At 27.0% G+C, this 16,610-nt stretch overlaps 2 protein-coding genes across 2 annotated transcripts; one reads left to right on the top strand and one right to left on the bottom strand.

The window, feature by feature from the left end:
• The first annotated feature begins 11,007 nt into the window (after positions 1 to 11,007).
• On the top strand, positions 11,008 to 13,046 carry LOC108560003. Its single transcript, XM_017917414.1, has 3 exons — positions 11,008 to 11,405; positions 11,947 to 12,205; positions 12,256 to 13,046. Exons 1-3 carry the CDS (start codon positions 11,361 to 11,363, stop codon positions 12,957 to 12,959), a joined length of 1,008 nt encoding a protein of 335 aa, XP_017772903.1. The 5' UTR covers positions 11,008 to 11,360; the 3' UTR covers positions 12,960 to 13,046.
• Positions 13,047 to 13,065: 19 nt separating this feature from the next.
• LOC108560002 (protein spaetzle-like) lies at positions 13,066 to 13,945 on the bottom strand. Its single transcript, XM_017917412.1, has 4 exons — positions 13,898 to 13,945; positions 13,776 to 13,839; positions 13,332 to 13,725; positions 13,066 to 13,281 (listed from the first exon to the last, which is right to left on the bottom strand). The coding sequence occupies exons 1-4, from the start codon at positions 13,943 to 13,945 to the stop codon at positions 13,110 to 13,112; spliced, it is 678 nt and encodes a 225-aa protein (XP_017772901.1). The 3' UTR covers positions 13,066 to 13,109.
• Positions 13,946 to 16,610: the final 2,665 nt, after the last annotated feature.

The raw sequence follows: 16,610 nt of genomic DNA, 5'->3' as shown, positions 1-16,610 counted from the left end.
ATACATTTTTGAATCATTTCAACAATAAACTTATATAAAAAAGCATCAATAAAAAGCATTTATATGAAACTAGGAAATAAATTGAAATATAAAAATAATATAAAATTTTACCAATAAATTTATATAATTACAAATGAAATAGTTCTTTATTGCTTATTTTTACTAGATTTCATTAACTTTTATTACAATTTCTTTGTAGATTATTCAATAAATTGAAATATTTTTAATTAGATTTCATTAGTTAATTCAAAACTTAATTTAATTACAAATGAAATAGTTCTTTATTGCTTATTTTTACTAGATTTCATTAACTTTTATTACAATTTCTTTGTAGATTATTCAATAATAAATGTTCAAATATAATTCTCAACGTATATTTATATGAAACTAGAAGATAAATGTTTTTTTTTATAAATTAATAATATAAAATTTTATATGAAACTTAGAAAATAAGTTTAAATAGAAAAATAATATAAAATTTTACCAATAAATTTATATAATTACAAATGAAATAGTTCTTTATTGCTTATTTTTACTAGATTTCATTAACTTTTATTACAATTTCTTTGTAGATTATTCAATAATAAATGTTCTTTTTAATTAAGAATATTTCATTGAAATTTTGATACAAATTCAAAAATTGTTTAATTATTTAAAGTACTAAAAACTATTTAATAAAAAATATACATTTTTGAATCATTTCAATAATATACTTATATAAAAAAGCATCAATATTTATATGAAACTAGGAAATGAGTTTAAATAGAAAAATAATATAAAATTTTACCAACAAACTTATATAATAACATTTATTGCTTATTTTTACTAGATTTCATTAACTTTTATTACAATTTTTTTGTAGAATCTTTAATAATAAATGTTCAAATATAATTTTCAACTTATATTCTTCATTTGAGATCTATGGTTTTCTTATTAATTAAGAATATTTTTATTGAAATTTTGATACAAATTCAAAAAATGCTTAATTATTTAAAGTACCAAAAAATAATTAATAAAAAATATACATTTTAGAATCATTTCAACAATAAACTTATATAAAAACGCATCTGAAACTAGGAAACAAATTAAAACACAAAAATAATATAAAATTTATAAAATTACATATGAAATTTGTGTTATTTCGATTTCCCTAAATTAACTTCAATTAAATTGTATTTGTATGCAAATATTTAGGTAAATATGCTAGGTAATAGTAATAAGGAAACATATTTTTTTTTGCGCAATTTTTTTTGTATAACAAGAGTGTTCGATTTTTGAATTATTATTTCATAAAACAATTGAACAATAGTTGTATTGTATTGAAATCACTACTGTCTGGATAACATCGGAATTGAATGTTCATCTATTACATTTGTTTCCAATGCTATAAATAAGTTTCGTCTATTTAAAATCATTTTGCGAGCTGAGGTCGACTGGAATTACAGACGGAATTGAATTATTCAAATTATTCTAATTATGTTGTTGCATAATTCAACTGATCCACATTACATTCATTAATATTCGACAGCTTTTAATTACAAAATCCAGTTTCTTAGTGTCAAAGATCGGAAGTTTTATTAAAAAATGTTGATAACTTATTAATTTTTGTATATTTTTACATTATTTAAAAACAAAAATTTACAAATACATCAAGTTTTGATATTATAATGAAACATTTTGAAGGAATTTATACAAGATAGTTAAAAACATAATATAATATTAATAAATGCACTAATTAGTATTTTTTTGGTATAAAATTCTAAATTTATTTGAATTTTCTAATAATTTTTAATTAGTTGAAAAAAAAATAAAAAATTTAAATAATCCTGATTTTTTACCATTTCTTTTTTATTGAAGAATTTTTACGAATTTAAATAAAAGTTTTCAATTAATTGATTAATTAATTAAGAACATATTCAAAAATATTTTCTTCATATAATTATTAATGTTTTCCAACAAATCTTTCATATCTGATTAAAAATTAACTAAATTTCAATCTAAAAGACAACAAACTTAGTTTTATATTGAAAATGAACAAAAAATACATTAATTTAAGTAAAAGTTTACAATTTTTGATATTTATAATAGAAAATTTCCAGAACTGGAAATAATAAAGTTTCAATACATTTTTTTATAATTTCAATTACAATTTAATAACTATTTTTCTTTATATATTTATGCCTTAATTTCCATTCGACTCAAAGGATTTCCTATTAAATCCAAAATACAACAAAAAAAAAAAACATCAATCGTTCGTAAATATTTTTTCCCCTTTCATCTCTATTCATTTAATCCAAATACGAGCTTATACGTTTTTTTTCTTCCATCGAAGAGGCCTTTGACATCTGAATTGGTGCAAACAGGAAGTTTCTGTACCACATTTTTTTTCCATCTCGTATAAAATCGTAACCATTTAACATACTCCACTAGACTAGACAAACACAATCTAGATCTCTCTCTCTTTCTCTCCACCGTTCTCGAGTTGCCATGACAACGACACGTATGGTTTCGAATCGATGGAGAGAGAAAAAAAAAACAACAACAATTATTTCAATAAAATCAACAAGTATCAACGGAAACCACAATCGTTTGAGAAATAACAAACAAAAACAAAAAAAACTAGTTGCAACGAGACTTTAGAAAGGATACGGACTCGCATGCAAATGGAGCGGGTAATTAAATCTAATTGCGTTAATTAACATCGGAATCGGCGAATAAACACAAACTTTAGTTTGAAAACTTTACAATTTCCTTTTGCGAAAACCGCAATGATCGAGGCTGGAAAACTACCTCGTATTTAATTTTATTTGTATTTATTGTTACATTCCATGCGATTAATAACTAATAAATGTAACTTTATACAAAGATTATTTTTTTTACTTTGTCCATGAAATTATTTTTTACAAACGTATTTATTACAATAATAATAATAGTTGCGACTAAAAATAGTATAGATTTGCACGCTACAAAGTTCAGGTTTAAATCAGTTAGGAATTTCCAATTGAAAAATAACCTAGTTCCTCTCGAAATGGGGATTCCCCTTGCTCGAGTTAATTACATTGGAGCAACAATGTATTAATGGATCAATAGACTTTACGTAATCATCTCGGTATCAATTTGTTACCGCTAATTTTACTTTCTCATTTACTTTGTGTATTGAACACACTACAATGGGGATTCCCACCGCAGATTTACACGCGAAAATTGAACGATAATCGTTAAAAAACGCTTAGTAATTAATTCGAAACTCCTATTACTACTTCTACTAAATATCTCTATTCAATTCTTTCAAATTAATTAATTAACAAATATTTTAGGTATTCCAAATCAATAGATTTTTTTGTTATAAATCAAGTTTTTTAGCATTGGAATTTTCATTAAATTCTTGTTAATGCATACATTCTTTACATAATTATTATAAAAAAACAATTAATTAATATAACAGTCTAATATTAGTTATAATACTACAAAAGTTCAACAAAATCTTTCGTTAATTTTGGGACACCCTATATAAAATTTCATAATTTATTTAGAAATTGGAAACAAACAGATTAAAAACATACTCTAGTATAATTATTATTACAATCATAATGTTTTATGCAATAAATTAACAATAAAAAAGCACACTAAAATTACATATTATTAAAAATGCATTACGTTTATATCATTTGTTTTCAAGTGATTTTAAACAAAAATATTAATGATTCTATCAAGTTTTGTTTTTAAATATTAATCAATGAAATGAATCTGTTTTAAATTCATAATTTAGATGATTCTAAGTTACTTTTTAAGTACAATTTCTGTGATTATTTTTTTTTTATATACAATTTTATCAATATTTTTATACATTTTTATTATTATTTTCCTTATGTGTATGCCCCTTAAATATATAATTATCTTGAAAACTGTAAATAATTATTGACAAATAAAATGAGAATTTATTTGTATATATACATTTTTTATTAAAAATGTTAATTATAGCCAATTTATTACTCATTTTTCTTCAATTAACTATAGGAATTTATAAAATGTTGCACAAAAAAAAAATTCAAAAGTTTAAATTAATTTGATTTATTTTTTTTATTTATAAATCATTTCACAAATATGAAAATTCATTGTAATTCTAATCCACACGTTTTATCTACAAAATAATTTTCATATTAACGATATTGTATAAATAAAAATAGATTTAGTAACATAAAAACAAAAAATATATCTTTGTGGTTGATTTCTTATTCTTCGAAACAAACTTATTCCCATAATTACGTTTCTTTACATTTACGTTTTAAATTAACACAATTTAGCATTCATTATATTTGAGCAAATCTCTCAACTTATATTCGAACTTTTTTTTTTAAATATAAATTAATATATATAGATACAATTTTTCGATTTAATTGTTCAATTAATTATTATTAATAATTAATAATATAAATTTACATTTGCTGTTAAAAGCATTTAATAAAATATTTATTATATAGTGAAAATCAATAAATACGTTGTTTATTGCAGCAGTTTAATTGTTGTGTTAAATTTAATTTGTTGCAATAATTATTTATTTAACAAATGAATTAAATTATATGTAAACAATTAATTCTCAACAAATTTTGTACTTGTTACACTTTTAATCAACTGTTAAATATTAATTATGTAATGATTTCGTGGAAAGATGATGCTGTGATCTAAATTTATGTGCACAATCCTGACCTTTTCATCTAACTGAAATTACACAATTCACTATAATTGATTTAAATTGCTAAATGAAACCATGAATTATAGTTGTAACAACAACAACAAAATAAGTAATTGTGTGTAAATCAGGGTATAAACTGTGAAATTGTACAGAAGAAAGAGAAGCAGGTTTGATTAATTGATTCCTTACCAGGCAGAAAAATATCACAGTGCAAAAACCAGTAGCCATAATTGAATGTTGATTATTTTTTTTAAATTTTCTTTCTCCCAGCTGTAATTTATGTTTCGCTTTGTTCAATTTGCACTGAAGTTTCGATTAAAGTCTTGTTTTTTTTTCTTCTAGGAGGTAACGTTCATATCGCGCGCGTTAATTCTGTTATAACGAACTGAGGTAACTAGATGTTATTGTTATGCTGATGACAAATCTCTGGCTTCACACCGTTCGGTGGACGCATCGCAACTGCATGGAACTCGACAAGGACGACATGTTAACAATGTTTTGCGGTAAATGTATACGACTTGACTGGACGTCCACGTAACGAGGCATGCACACACACGTAACGACACAAAGTGGTGGAAGGAAACCGTCGATGGTGGAGGAGGAATGCGTCGCCAACTTATCAACTCTTTCTTTTATTGCTTCTATTTATTTGTCCATTCAATTTGCACACTTATTTATTTTGAATTGTTGACACCGGACTTGACTCGCTTCCCGATTATGTAACTTAAACTCGGCGAGACGGAATAATAGATACGTGCAGAGCGAAAGAGAGAGAGAGAGAAGCGAATCAGAGCGAACGCTTTGATGTATTTTATACGTTCCGCTCAGAATGGATGCTGATGGAGTTCCGTAACTTTTTTTTTTGTTGCACAAATAAAAAAATATATCTGCACCCAGATGTGCATGTCATGTATAGACCGCAAGATTTGCTACTCTATTTTTTTTCTCTCTGCTATTCGTGCATGATAAATTAGGTAATTTCTTGTGTCAAGACCCGAGCTTGCGGTTGACCATATGCAAAATACAATGTGAAAAAATATATATGTATAGAAGAAATTACAATTTTAATATATTATGAGTTCAACGAAACATTAACATAAAAAAAAATTATATACATTCTACACATATAACTTCAATGATTCATTAAAATTAGCTTAACTATTTAATTTATTAACAAAATGCGTATCTTATTTATAAAAATATTGAAAATTTTACTGTAATTTTATTAAGAGAAAAATCTTAACTTTATTCATAACATTTGTAAAAAGTTTTGTAATTTTTGAGGTTTTATAAAAAAAATTGATTGAAATTACTTTTTTTGAAACATTACTAAAAATGAGAACATAAATAGATTAAAATATAACTTCAATAATTGCTTGAAATTAACATATTTTATTGCGTAATATTGAAAATTTAACAGTACTTTTATTAAGAAAAAAATCTTGACTTTATTGTGTAATCATAACATTTGTAAAAAATTTTGTAATTTTTTATAAAAAAAACTTATTGAAATTATTTTGTTTTTAATTATTACTAGAAATGTGAAAGATTTTCCGAATATTATTAAAATTACTTGACATTTTTTTTTGAAAATTTCCGATTTATTTTTGAATCTTTGACAGCTTATAACAAATGAATGGAGAAAAGCACTCGCAGATGACTCGTTTGAAAGGTCAACATTTTGTCTTTAGTTTTATTACTTATTATTTTAATTAATGTGCGTGTTTGTTAAGTAATTAAATAAAATGTAACGGCACTCCTTAAAAATAAAAACTTAATTATTAAACAAAACTTTTCAATATTTTTTTTTAGGAAAAGTCGTAGTTTTATGTTCAATTTGTATGAATCTTGATTTTGTTGTGTAATCATAACATTTGTAAAAAGTTTTGTAATTTTTGAATTATTATAAAAAAAAACTTATTAAAATTATTTTGTTTTTAATTATTACTAGAAATGTGAACATAAATTGGAAATATTTTCCAAATATTATTAAAATTACTTGAGTTTTTTTTTTGAAAATTTCCGATTTATTTTTTAATCTTTGACAGCTTATAACAAATGAATAGAGAAAAGCACAAAACTCGCAGTTGACTCGTTTGAAAGGTCAATATTTTGTCTTTAGTTTTATTACTTATTATTCTAATTACTGTACGTGGTTGTTAAGTAATTAAATAAAATGTAAGGACATTCCTTCAAAATTAAAACTTTATTATTGTTTAGTGAAATGCACAAAACTTTTCAATAAATTTCTTTGGAAAAGTCGTAGTTTTATTTTCAATTTGTATGAATCTTGATTTTGTTGTGTAATCATAACATTTGTCAAAAGCTTTGTAATTTTTGAGGTTTTACAAAAAAAAACTTATTGAAGTTACTTTTTTTAAACATTACTAACATATGTGAACATCATAACATAACATTTGTAAAAAGTTTTGTAATTTTTGAGTCATTATAAAAAAAACTTATTAAAATTATTTTGTTTTTAATTATTACTAGAAATGTGAACATAAATTGGAAATATTTTCCAAATAATATTAAAATTACTTGAGTTTTTTTTTTGAAAATTTCCGATTTATTTTTGAATCTTTGACAGCTTATAACAAATGAATGGAAAAAAGTACAAAACTCGTAGTTGACTCATATGAAAGGGCAACATTTTGTCTTTAGTTTGATTGCTTACTATTATAATTATTGTGCGTGGTTGTAAAGTAATTAAATAAAATGTAACTACACTCCTTCAAAATGAAAACTTAATTATTGTTTAGTGAAATGCACAAAACTTTTCAATAAATTTCTTTGGAAAAGTCGTAGTTTTATTTTCAATTTGTATGGATGTACAAGAATGTATTTCGTTTTTAGATGTACACAAAAAAATTATTAAAATCTTATTTTCTAATTTTTTTTTAATGGTAGATTGAAAATTCTCAGAAACGAAAGTTTCTTTCGGTATTCAATGATTAAATTGTAATTGATATTAAATGATCAAATGAAAAATATGATTAAACAATTTTAGAAACAATTTCATCCAAAAACAATTTTTTATTTAAATTTAGTATAAAAACCAGGAAAATCTTAGTTTTTTTATTTTTATTTCACATTCTCTAATTCATATTCATTGCTTATTTAACGATAAAAAAAACTTTGAATTTAATTGTAGTCTTAAGAAATGAATTTTATGCAAAAAAACTTTAATTTAAATTATTAAATACAAACATTAATTAAATATTAAAATAATGATTAATATAAAAATTACATTAATCGACAACTTAATGATACAAAATAATAAAATATTATGAATCTATTAAGATTTTGAGTTGATGCGTTGATGAATATGAGACGTAACCAGGTCAGAGTAACTCTCAACATCGCACTTTACCACATCAAGGTGAGAAACCCAAGTAAAGGGAAATTGAACGTATTAATAATGCTCGTCCTTCAGTCAGGAAACATCGTCGGGTCGGAAACACGATTATTACGAGTTTCCTAGAAAGGAAATTCAATTTTCCAACTTGATTATATACAGACTAAATTCAACAATAATACGAAGAAGAAATGTATTCGGCTTTATTGTATCCATTACAAAAGCAATCTAAAAGTAATATATAAAATTTATATATTGAATCAATTTTACTCTAATTAATATTAATAAAGGTTTCCAAATAATTCAATATCATTTCATTTTCACAATTGAATCCCACCAATTCTTAGACACAAATTTGATATATTTTTTTATAATGATTATCTTAGTATTCAATAATTACAAAAAGTGTTATTATAATAAAATGCGTTCTTTAGGAACTAAATTTGTTATAATTTTATTAATAAATTACATAAATTTACTCTATTATTCGTCATTTTTTACTTAAATTTCAGTATTCTATAAAAGACACGTGCTGTACGTTTTTGGACAAAACCATCATTAAGCTTTCATTTCTTTAGGGAACGCAATAATTTGGACACGTGCGCTCGTTTATTCCCCTTTCCGGTTCATTAAAAGTTCGACTTTCGAAAAATTAAAAATAAGTTCTTTAGGATGGATTTATCACTACTTTTAGACTAAATTTGTTATAATTTTATTAATAAATTACATAAATTTACTCTATTTTTCGTCATTTTTACTTAAATTTCAGTACTAAAAGTATTACATGTATATAAAAGACACGTGCAAAATCTGTACGTTTTTGAACAAAACCATCATTAAGCTTTGATTTCTTCAGGGAACGCAATAATTTGGACACGTGCGTATACCAAATCTCGCTCGTTTATTCCCCTTTCCGGTTCATTAAAAGTTCGCCTTTCGAAAAATTCCCACAAATTACTGCTGTTTTTTATATCTTTATAAATATATACACGCTTCTCTTCAGCTGCCTCTCACATATACCTTCTACATTACATAACACTTCTTTTGCACGTGCCAAATTTTCGGGAAAAACCTGTAATCAACACTTTTTTTACAGTAATTGTAATTACATAAATTAATAAAATTGTGCAATATAAAAACTAATTAATTATTAAAAACAAACGGTAATTAAATTGTGTTTTGTTTGATCGAAGGAAGCGGTATTCACTTAGCAACTATTAATAAAAATACGTGACTGATATCGTTCGGAACCCGAGATAAAAACGCACAGAAAAACCGCGAATTTTTGATTATTAACAATTACGAACGGAAACGGAAATGAACATTGCCGACACTTCCGATTAGATTACTGCAACGCAAGTAGTTATTAAAATAATCTTTTAAATGCTTGATTATCATTCATTAACAATTCATTTAATAAAGAAAATATTAAGAAAATTAATTAAAATATTCAAGATGTTTTTCTATATAATTTTATATAAGTGATTTATTTTTTTTCTGTTACTTTTTCGTAATTTCTACTGTATAAATTTATCTTATTTTTTTTTTTCAGAAAACATTTGTAGTAATATTTTATAATAAAGAGAAGACAAAGCTGAGATCCATCAATTTCAATGCTTCAAATATTCCAAATCCATCGTTTTATGCTTGAAATCAATTCACGTGCATCTCCGCACAAAATATGTTTTTAAGTAATTGATTTCAAAATCACATATCCACTTTACGAAACAATGGAATAGAAACAATACGCATTCGGTGAAAGCAGAAAATTTCCATTTTCCAAATTTAAATGTTCAATTTTTCAATCTTATCAGCAGAAAAAAAACTATTAAACTTTACACTAAAAAAAACATATTTACGTATTATTTTCATTTCAGAGATTTCGTTTATATAATTTTATTTGATTTTCTCAACTCCTTACTTTTTTTATCATTTATCTTTATATTTCTGTCATTTCTTTTTTTTATTTCAGTTTTTGCTTTTACGAATCATTAATATTTAATGAATTTATGAAAGGACGGAATGCTCTAAAAGGTTCCGTGAATCAAATTCGCTGATCATCAATGTTCGTTAATTCGATCATAAAGTGCATTTTAAAAGTGCGAACTCGTCGGATTAAGTTATCTCGCAGTTTTATGACTGAGAATTTGCTTTATAGAAGGAAAGAAATCAGTTTTTTTCTTCTACAAAATGTTAAAGACAGTTAAATAATAGTTAAAGTTAATGAAAGGAGTATAATTTCTATAATTACTATGTAAAATTAACAGAAGTAAACTTTTATTGTAGATATTTTTGTTATAATTTGTCCTATTTTGTTTAAATTTGAAACAAAACTTCTAAATTTTTATAAGTTTATAAGTTTCTGTAGGTAAAATCTGGACAAATTTAAATAATTTAAAAAAAAGAAAATATTGTTGTGGACAAATTTTCCAAAGTTTCGTTAACATTATTATGGAGAATTTTTCAATAAAATTAAATTTTCAGATATTTTTCTTATTTATTTTTTGATAAAAAAAATATTCAGAAAATCAAACTTAAATTTCTATTAATAACTCAAATACAAGAAAACATGATTTGTTTGAGAAAATGTGCAGATTGAACGACGTGTATATAAAATAGATTTTCCAGTTGTTTGAATTTTATCTTTCCAGCTGTATGCTTAAATATAATAAGAAGTACACGTAAAAACCTGCTGGTTCATTGTAGCAAGAAGAATTCGCATTCGGTTTCTTTCTTTCGTTTTACATTTTTAATACAAATAAAAAGAAATAAACGTGAAGAGTTCTTTGCGAAATAAAGGAATTCACAAAATATTTACAGTTACAGTATAATAATTGTATTTATTTACACAATATTTATTAAAATATAATAAATTATTTAAGAATGTTAAGATTTTTAACAATTTAAACCTAAATTTTATAAATCTTGAATATTTATACAAAATAAAAAAACTTGAATTGAAATTCGCAAGTTTTTGTGTCATTCTATAGAATCGCACAAGAACTAATCCTCTTTTTCCCCGATACGATTCACAAGCTGCATTCCACCTCCTTCGTCCATCGCGAAGAAATCCTTAAGATCCGAAGCATTATTAAGAACTCGAGATAAATGATCGTAATTTCAATTTAAACCTAAATTGTGTAAATCTTAAATATTTATACAAAATAAAGAAACTTTTTTTGTTGTAAGGGAATTGAAATTCGCGACTTTTTGTGTCATTCGTGCATTCCAGTTTGCGTAAGTTAAACAGAAGAAAGAGGAAGTGAACACTGAATAAATAGACAAGAAAAAAAGTATACGGAAGGAAGGATGAAAACTTCCGCAACTCTTGTGCTTCTTACGCTCAGCCACTTTGTGAGTAACTTTTTTTTTGCTCACTTTTATTTACATTTCACAGTTTTTTTTTCTTCATTCTGAAACAAAGTTTTAATTACTTTTCAGCAACAATCGCTTATTAATTAATCCGCTCATTGATGAATGGATTATTACCTCTTAATTATTTAATGCCTAATCAGTAATCAATTTATTGGATAATTTTAATTATCAGAAAATTATATTTTTTGAAAGTGATTAATTAAAGTAATTATAATTTCTGTAAATAATCAGTGTTTTCTAGTATTTGTAGTGGATTTTTTTATTAAACTAACATTTTACATCTCGTAAATCACGTTAATAAATTCTACGTAGTTTTAACTTTGTCGGCGCTTTACTCGGAATACATAAAAGGTCCATAATAAATTGCGTGCATTCATTGGAATCCCACGAGATTCTCTTTGAAGTTCCTTTTCACATTCATCAAAACTTCACCATGATAATTCCAATAAAAAAAAATATACTTTTCACTGTTTCATAACAAAAATTCATTCAAAATCACATTAATTTTTGCTTTGTTTAGATTAATTCATCACCGTTAACATCCAACAAAGCACCAAAATCATGGGTTAAAGATTTGAAACCGAAATTTAAAACTCCTGAAAACGTGAAGCATTTTTTACCAGTCAAATCGGGAGTGGCAGATTTTCAGAAAATAAGCGCCGGATCACCGATTTTTTTCAAAAAACCCGTACTTAAAAATAAGGAACCAATAATGTTACTTGAGGATAACCGTATTTTCTTTCCGGATGAAATTTCTGATGAAGCCAAGAATGATACAGGTAAGGTTATTTAATTTAAGTAATTAGTAGAGATTAATTGAATTCTTTAGATAATGGGATGAAATTCAATGTGAATATTGAAGTAATTAATAGCAAATCTCCGAAATTGCAAGAAATCAACTTAGGTTCGCCTTGTGAGAATGGAAGAACTTACTGCGAAAACGTCGCTTCTTATCCTTACGAAACAATCAAAAAGTTGTTTGAAGACGGTGACGTCAATTTGGAGTATTTCAGTATAGAAGATGATAACGAATTATTGACAGATTTAGAGCCAAAGTGCGCTCAAGGTAAAACTTACTGCGATTACGACGACACTTATCCTTATGATGTAATTTACGATATGATGAAGAACGATTTCGGTCATAAAGATTTCTTCGTAACGGACGAAAAGTATTCAGGATTCTGGGACGGTATAAGTGGCAATGAGGATGAGAAGTACATGTGCGAAACTCGTTCGAAAATAATACATCCGATGAGGGCGAAAACTGTTAATGGCAAATGGAAGTATATAGTAAATTTAGACGATGGAAAACACGTGCAAGCTGTTAAGGTGGAGATCTGCAAGAGGCCAAATCTTCCTTGCAAGATGACTCGAAGCTTCCCGATGGATCATTTAACGAATTGCAGACAAAGGACAACTTTCAGAAGACTTCTGGCTCTTTCAGATTTTGCAAAAGTTGAACCTGATACTTTTTTGATACCTTCGGAATGCTCCTGCGCTTACAAGAAGTACACAGATTCAGCGAAATTTTAACCCAGTCTTCTTGGGTTTTGACTATACGAATATAAGATTCATGCAAATAATGTAAAGTTTGCATAGTATAATAAAATTATTGAATGAAATTTTTATTAAATATATTAAAAGTGTAGATAAATTATTATTTTTTTAGTTTGATCACAGGGTTTATCCAATTCTTCTGTAGGAACAGCAACAGGCTGAGGGCATCTCGAAAGTATCCGGAATGGGACGACCACCGTCGGTGATGGAAAGCATCCTCCTCAAGACGTATTTCTGCTTGCAAATTGCTGCGTAACCGAAGGGTAAATTTCCTATCAAATTGCAAGGCCGATGAGCGCTAAAATTTAACAACTTTAAAATAAGTTTTGAGCATCATCAAAGTCTTACTTCTTGCACATCTCGATCCTAACACCTTGCACGTAACCATCCTTTTTCCCTTGATTGATAACGTACTTCCACTTGTTGTTCTTCGTCTTGGCCACCTTGGGATAAATCGTCCTTTCTATAGAATCGCACAAGAACTTATCCTCTTTTTCCCCAATACGATTCACAAGCTGCATTCCACCTCCTTCGTCCATCGCGAAGAAATCCTTAAGATCCGAAGCATTGTTAAGAACTCGAGATAAATGATCGTAAGGATACGTTTCTATGTCTTCGCAAAACGTCTTTCCTCTAGCGCAGCTCGGGTCATAATCCACCGAAGCGATTTTCTCGTAATCAGGTTCAAGTTCATCCGGAAAGGTAATAGCCTGAGACTCCTCTTCGAAGATCTTCATTGGATCTAAATTACAGAAATAAATATCTTGTTTATTTTTTCATTTAAATAATTACCCATTAGAGGTGCCAGTATCCTCACTTCATATTTCTCGGAAACGTTTCCAGGTTTAGCTTCAACCTTAAACATGCATCTTGTTTGTTTATTGATTTAATCTTGATTTACTTTTAACACTTACCGCTGCGGCCAGAACGATGAAGAGCTTGAGGACCGGCAAATTTTCCATCGCTCAAACAGGTTTTTTGATGTGATTATCCTCTTTATACGTCTTCTGCGCGTTCTTGTGTGCTGCTGACCGTTCGACGGCCGCGCCGTGAATGGGTGGATCTCTCTGGTCCAAGCTTGACCTTAGAAAACATATGCAAATATGTCACTAAACGCGGCCGGATGCCCCGTTATTCGTCGCCAAGTGCATGCGTTACGACATTTTTGTTTTTGTTAGCACTTTAGCGCCTCTCGCTTTATTTATTTACGAAAAGAAAAACCGAAGACTTCCATCATCTTCTTGTTAGATAAGTGAAAGTACCTTTTCTATTTAATCTCTGTTGCGAAATACCCGTGTTTTTTTGACACACATTGAAGATAATTGCTTCACAAATAGGTTTTAAATATACCCAAAATTAAATGAGTTATTGCCCAACCAAATCCATTTACTCCTATCTACAATGTAAATTCATTAATAACAAAAATAGTTAAGTTTCAAGAGAAAACCTTGTTGGAAAGGTCGCGATTGTTTAAAGTGAGCATAAATAAAAATATAATTACTGCATTTATGATCACGTTTGCAATAAATTTAAAAGGAAACGCAATTCCTTTCATATGCGAACAATGAGTAAACACGATTCGATAGAAAGTTTCATAAAGATCAAAAGGCGGAAGGAAAGAGACTTAATCCGAAGAATTTAACACATGACTTTGTTTCATTGTAATTTGCACACATCACAATTTTCAAAGAAACCACAATTCGCAGAACATTTGCGCATTTTCACACTCACAAAAATAATGAATGGAATTCAAACGTTACACAAACAATTGACCGAAAGAAAAAAAAATTGAAATTCTAATGATAATAATTTCGTTGAAAGTAAATAAATAGAAAGGCTCTATTAATAAACAATGGTTTTCCTGAAGCCACCACCACAAAACACCGGTTTTCGCAAATATTTGGCGAGGATAGATCCAATAGTTTTAAAACTTTCATGCATATATATCTTTAGGTCGACCTCGTAAATTCCGATGCCTTTAAATATGTTACCAGGAGCTGTTTGTTCCGTGTTCCAAAGACTGCTGAAAAATTGAGTGCATCGAGTAAAGTGCTGCTGAATAAGCTTGTTTATTTTTACTTGGTAATGTCTTTTTTTTATCTGTTTTGTTTCGTTCCGCGTTTTGGTAATGCGAATTATTCAAATCCATAGGAGCGATTTGCGAAATGCGGTTTGGTGATAAAAACGCAAAGAGAGGAGATTCTCCCACGAGGCCACTTAACTGGATAAATGTTTTTACTTCTCTCTTTATGCGAGATTTATAGCTTTTTTCTGTTTTCGCTTTTGCTTCATTCGAATAACAAATAGTAGGAGGATTTTCGCACTCGTTGGGATACGTCAACGACGGAGTTTGTTTATCTGATGCTCTTCCGAATTAAGTTTGTTATTTTATTTAAGTTTTTTTTTTCTTTAATACTCATCAGAGATAATAGCTGATGGTTTTGTTGAATGGTGATCGGTGGTTTCATGCATAATGTTAGTCGGTATTTCCAAAATTTAACAATCGAAGCGTTCGAGAGGAAATCCATTGTCAGGAAGTCATGTGCAAAGCTTGGACATTGCGCATGCTGTGACCCAATTTTAATATGAATTTAGATAATAATTTGATAAAAAAAATTATACATAAAACTAATTAATAATAATATTTTAACAAACTGTTAAAATTCTCAGAAATAGATGAAGAAGTTTCATAAAAGAAAGCAAATTAATTAAGTTTTAGTAAAGTAACTTATGGATAATTAATTAATATTTTAATCATTGCATTTTTCCTAAATTTACTGAAACCTTATCTTTAATTTAACTAATTTAAATTAATATATGTTTATTAATTATTTATCAATACTCTCATTAAAAATGTTGTGTAATTCAACTATATTTTCAGTGATAATTTGTAACTTTTTTAATGTATAATTATATTTGTTTTAAATGAAATTATGATTTTACTAGTATAAATTTATTTTTTATTGATTATTATCAAATTGTTGTCGTGTCCAAGGAATGGAATTGTGGACACAGTGGAATATTGTCTGGTGTTGTCGTTGTGGAGTCTCAGTTGTTGGGAATTTAATGAAATTCGTTTGGTTTTACATAACTTTATTAATTACTTGGTCAATTTAAGATTCATCTGAGACTATGCTCATAATATTAAGGTTTTACTGAGACTGCTTGTCCTCAAAGGTTCTACTGAAACTATGTTCATCTTATCAAGGTTTTACTGATAATGTGCTCATCATATTAACTTTTTACTGAGACTGTGCTTGTCCTCAAAGGTTCTACTGAAACTATGTTTATCTTATCAAGGTTTTACTGAAACTGTGCTCATCATATTAACGTTTTACTGAGACTGTGCTAGTCCTCAAAGGATCTACTGAAACTATGTTCATCTTATTAAGGTTTTACTGAGACTGTGCTTGTTCTCAAAGGTTCTACTAAAACTATGTTCATCTTATCAAGGTTTTACTGAGACTGTGCTCATTATATTAACATTTTACTGAGACCGTGCTTGTCCTCAAAGGTTCTACTGAGACTTTGTTCATCTTATAAAGGTTTTACTGAGACTATGTTCATCTTATAAAGGTTTTACTGAGACTGTGCTGATCATATTAACGTTTTACTGACACTGTGCTT

This window comes from Nicrophorus vespilloides, unplaced genomic scaffold, assembly GCF_001412225.1.
Source record: "Nicrophorus vespilloides isolate i.1.1-1 unplaced genomic scaffold, Nicve_v1.0, whole genome shotgun sequence".
Taxonomy (NCBI): Eukaryota; Metazoa; Arthropoda; class Insecta; order Coleoptera; family Silphidae; genus Nicrophorus; species Nicrophorus vespilloides.
Note: the sequence above shows the minus strand (reverse complement) of the source record. Positions and strands in the feature narration are given on the sequence as shown.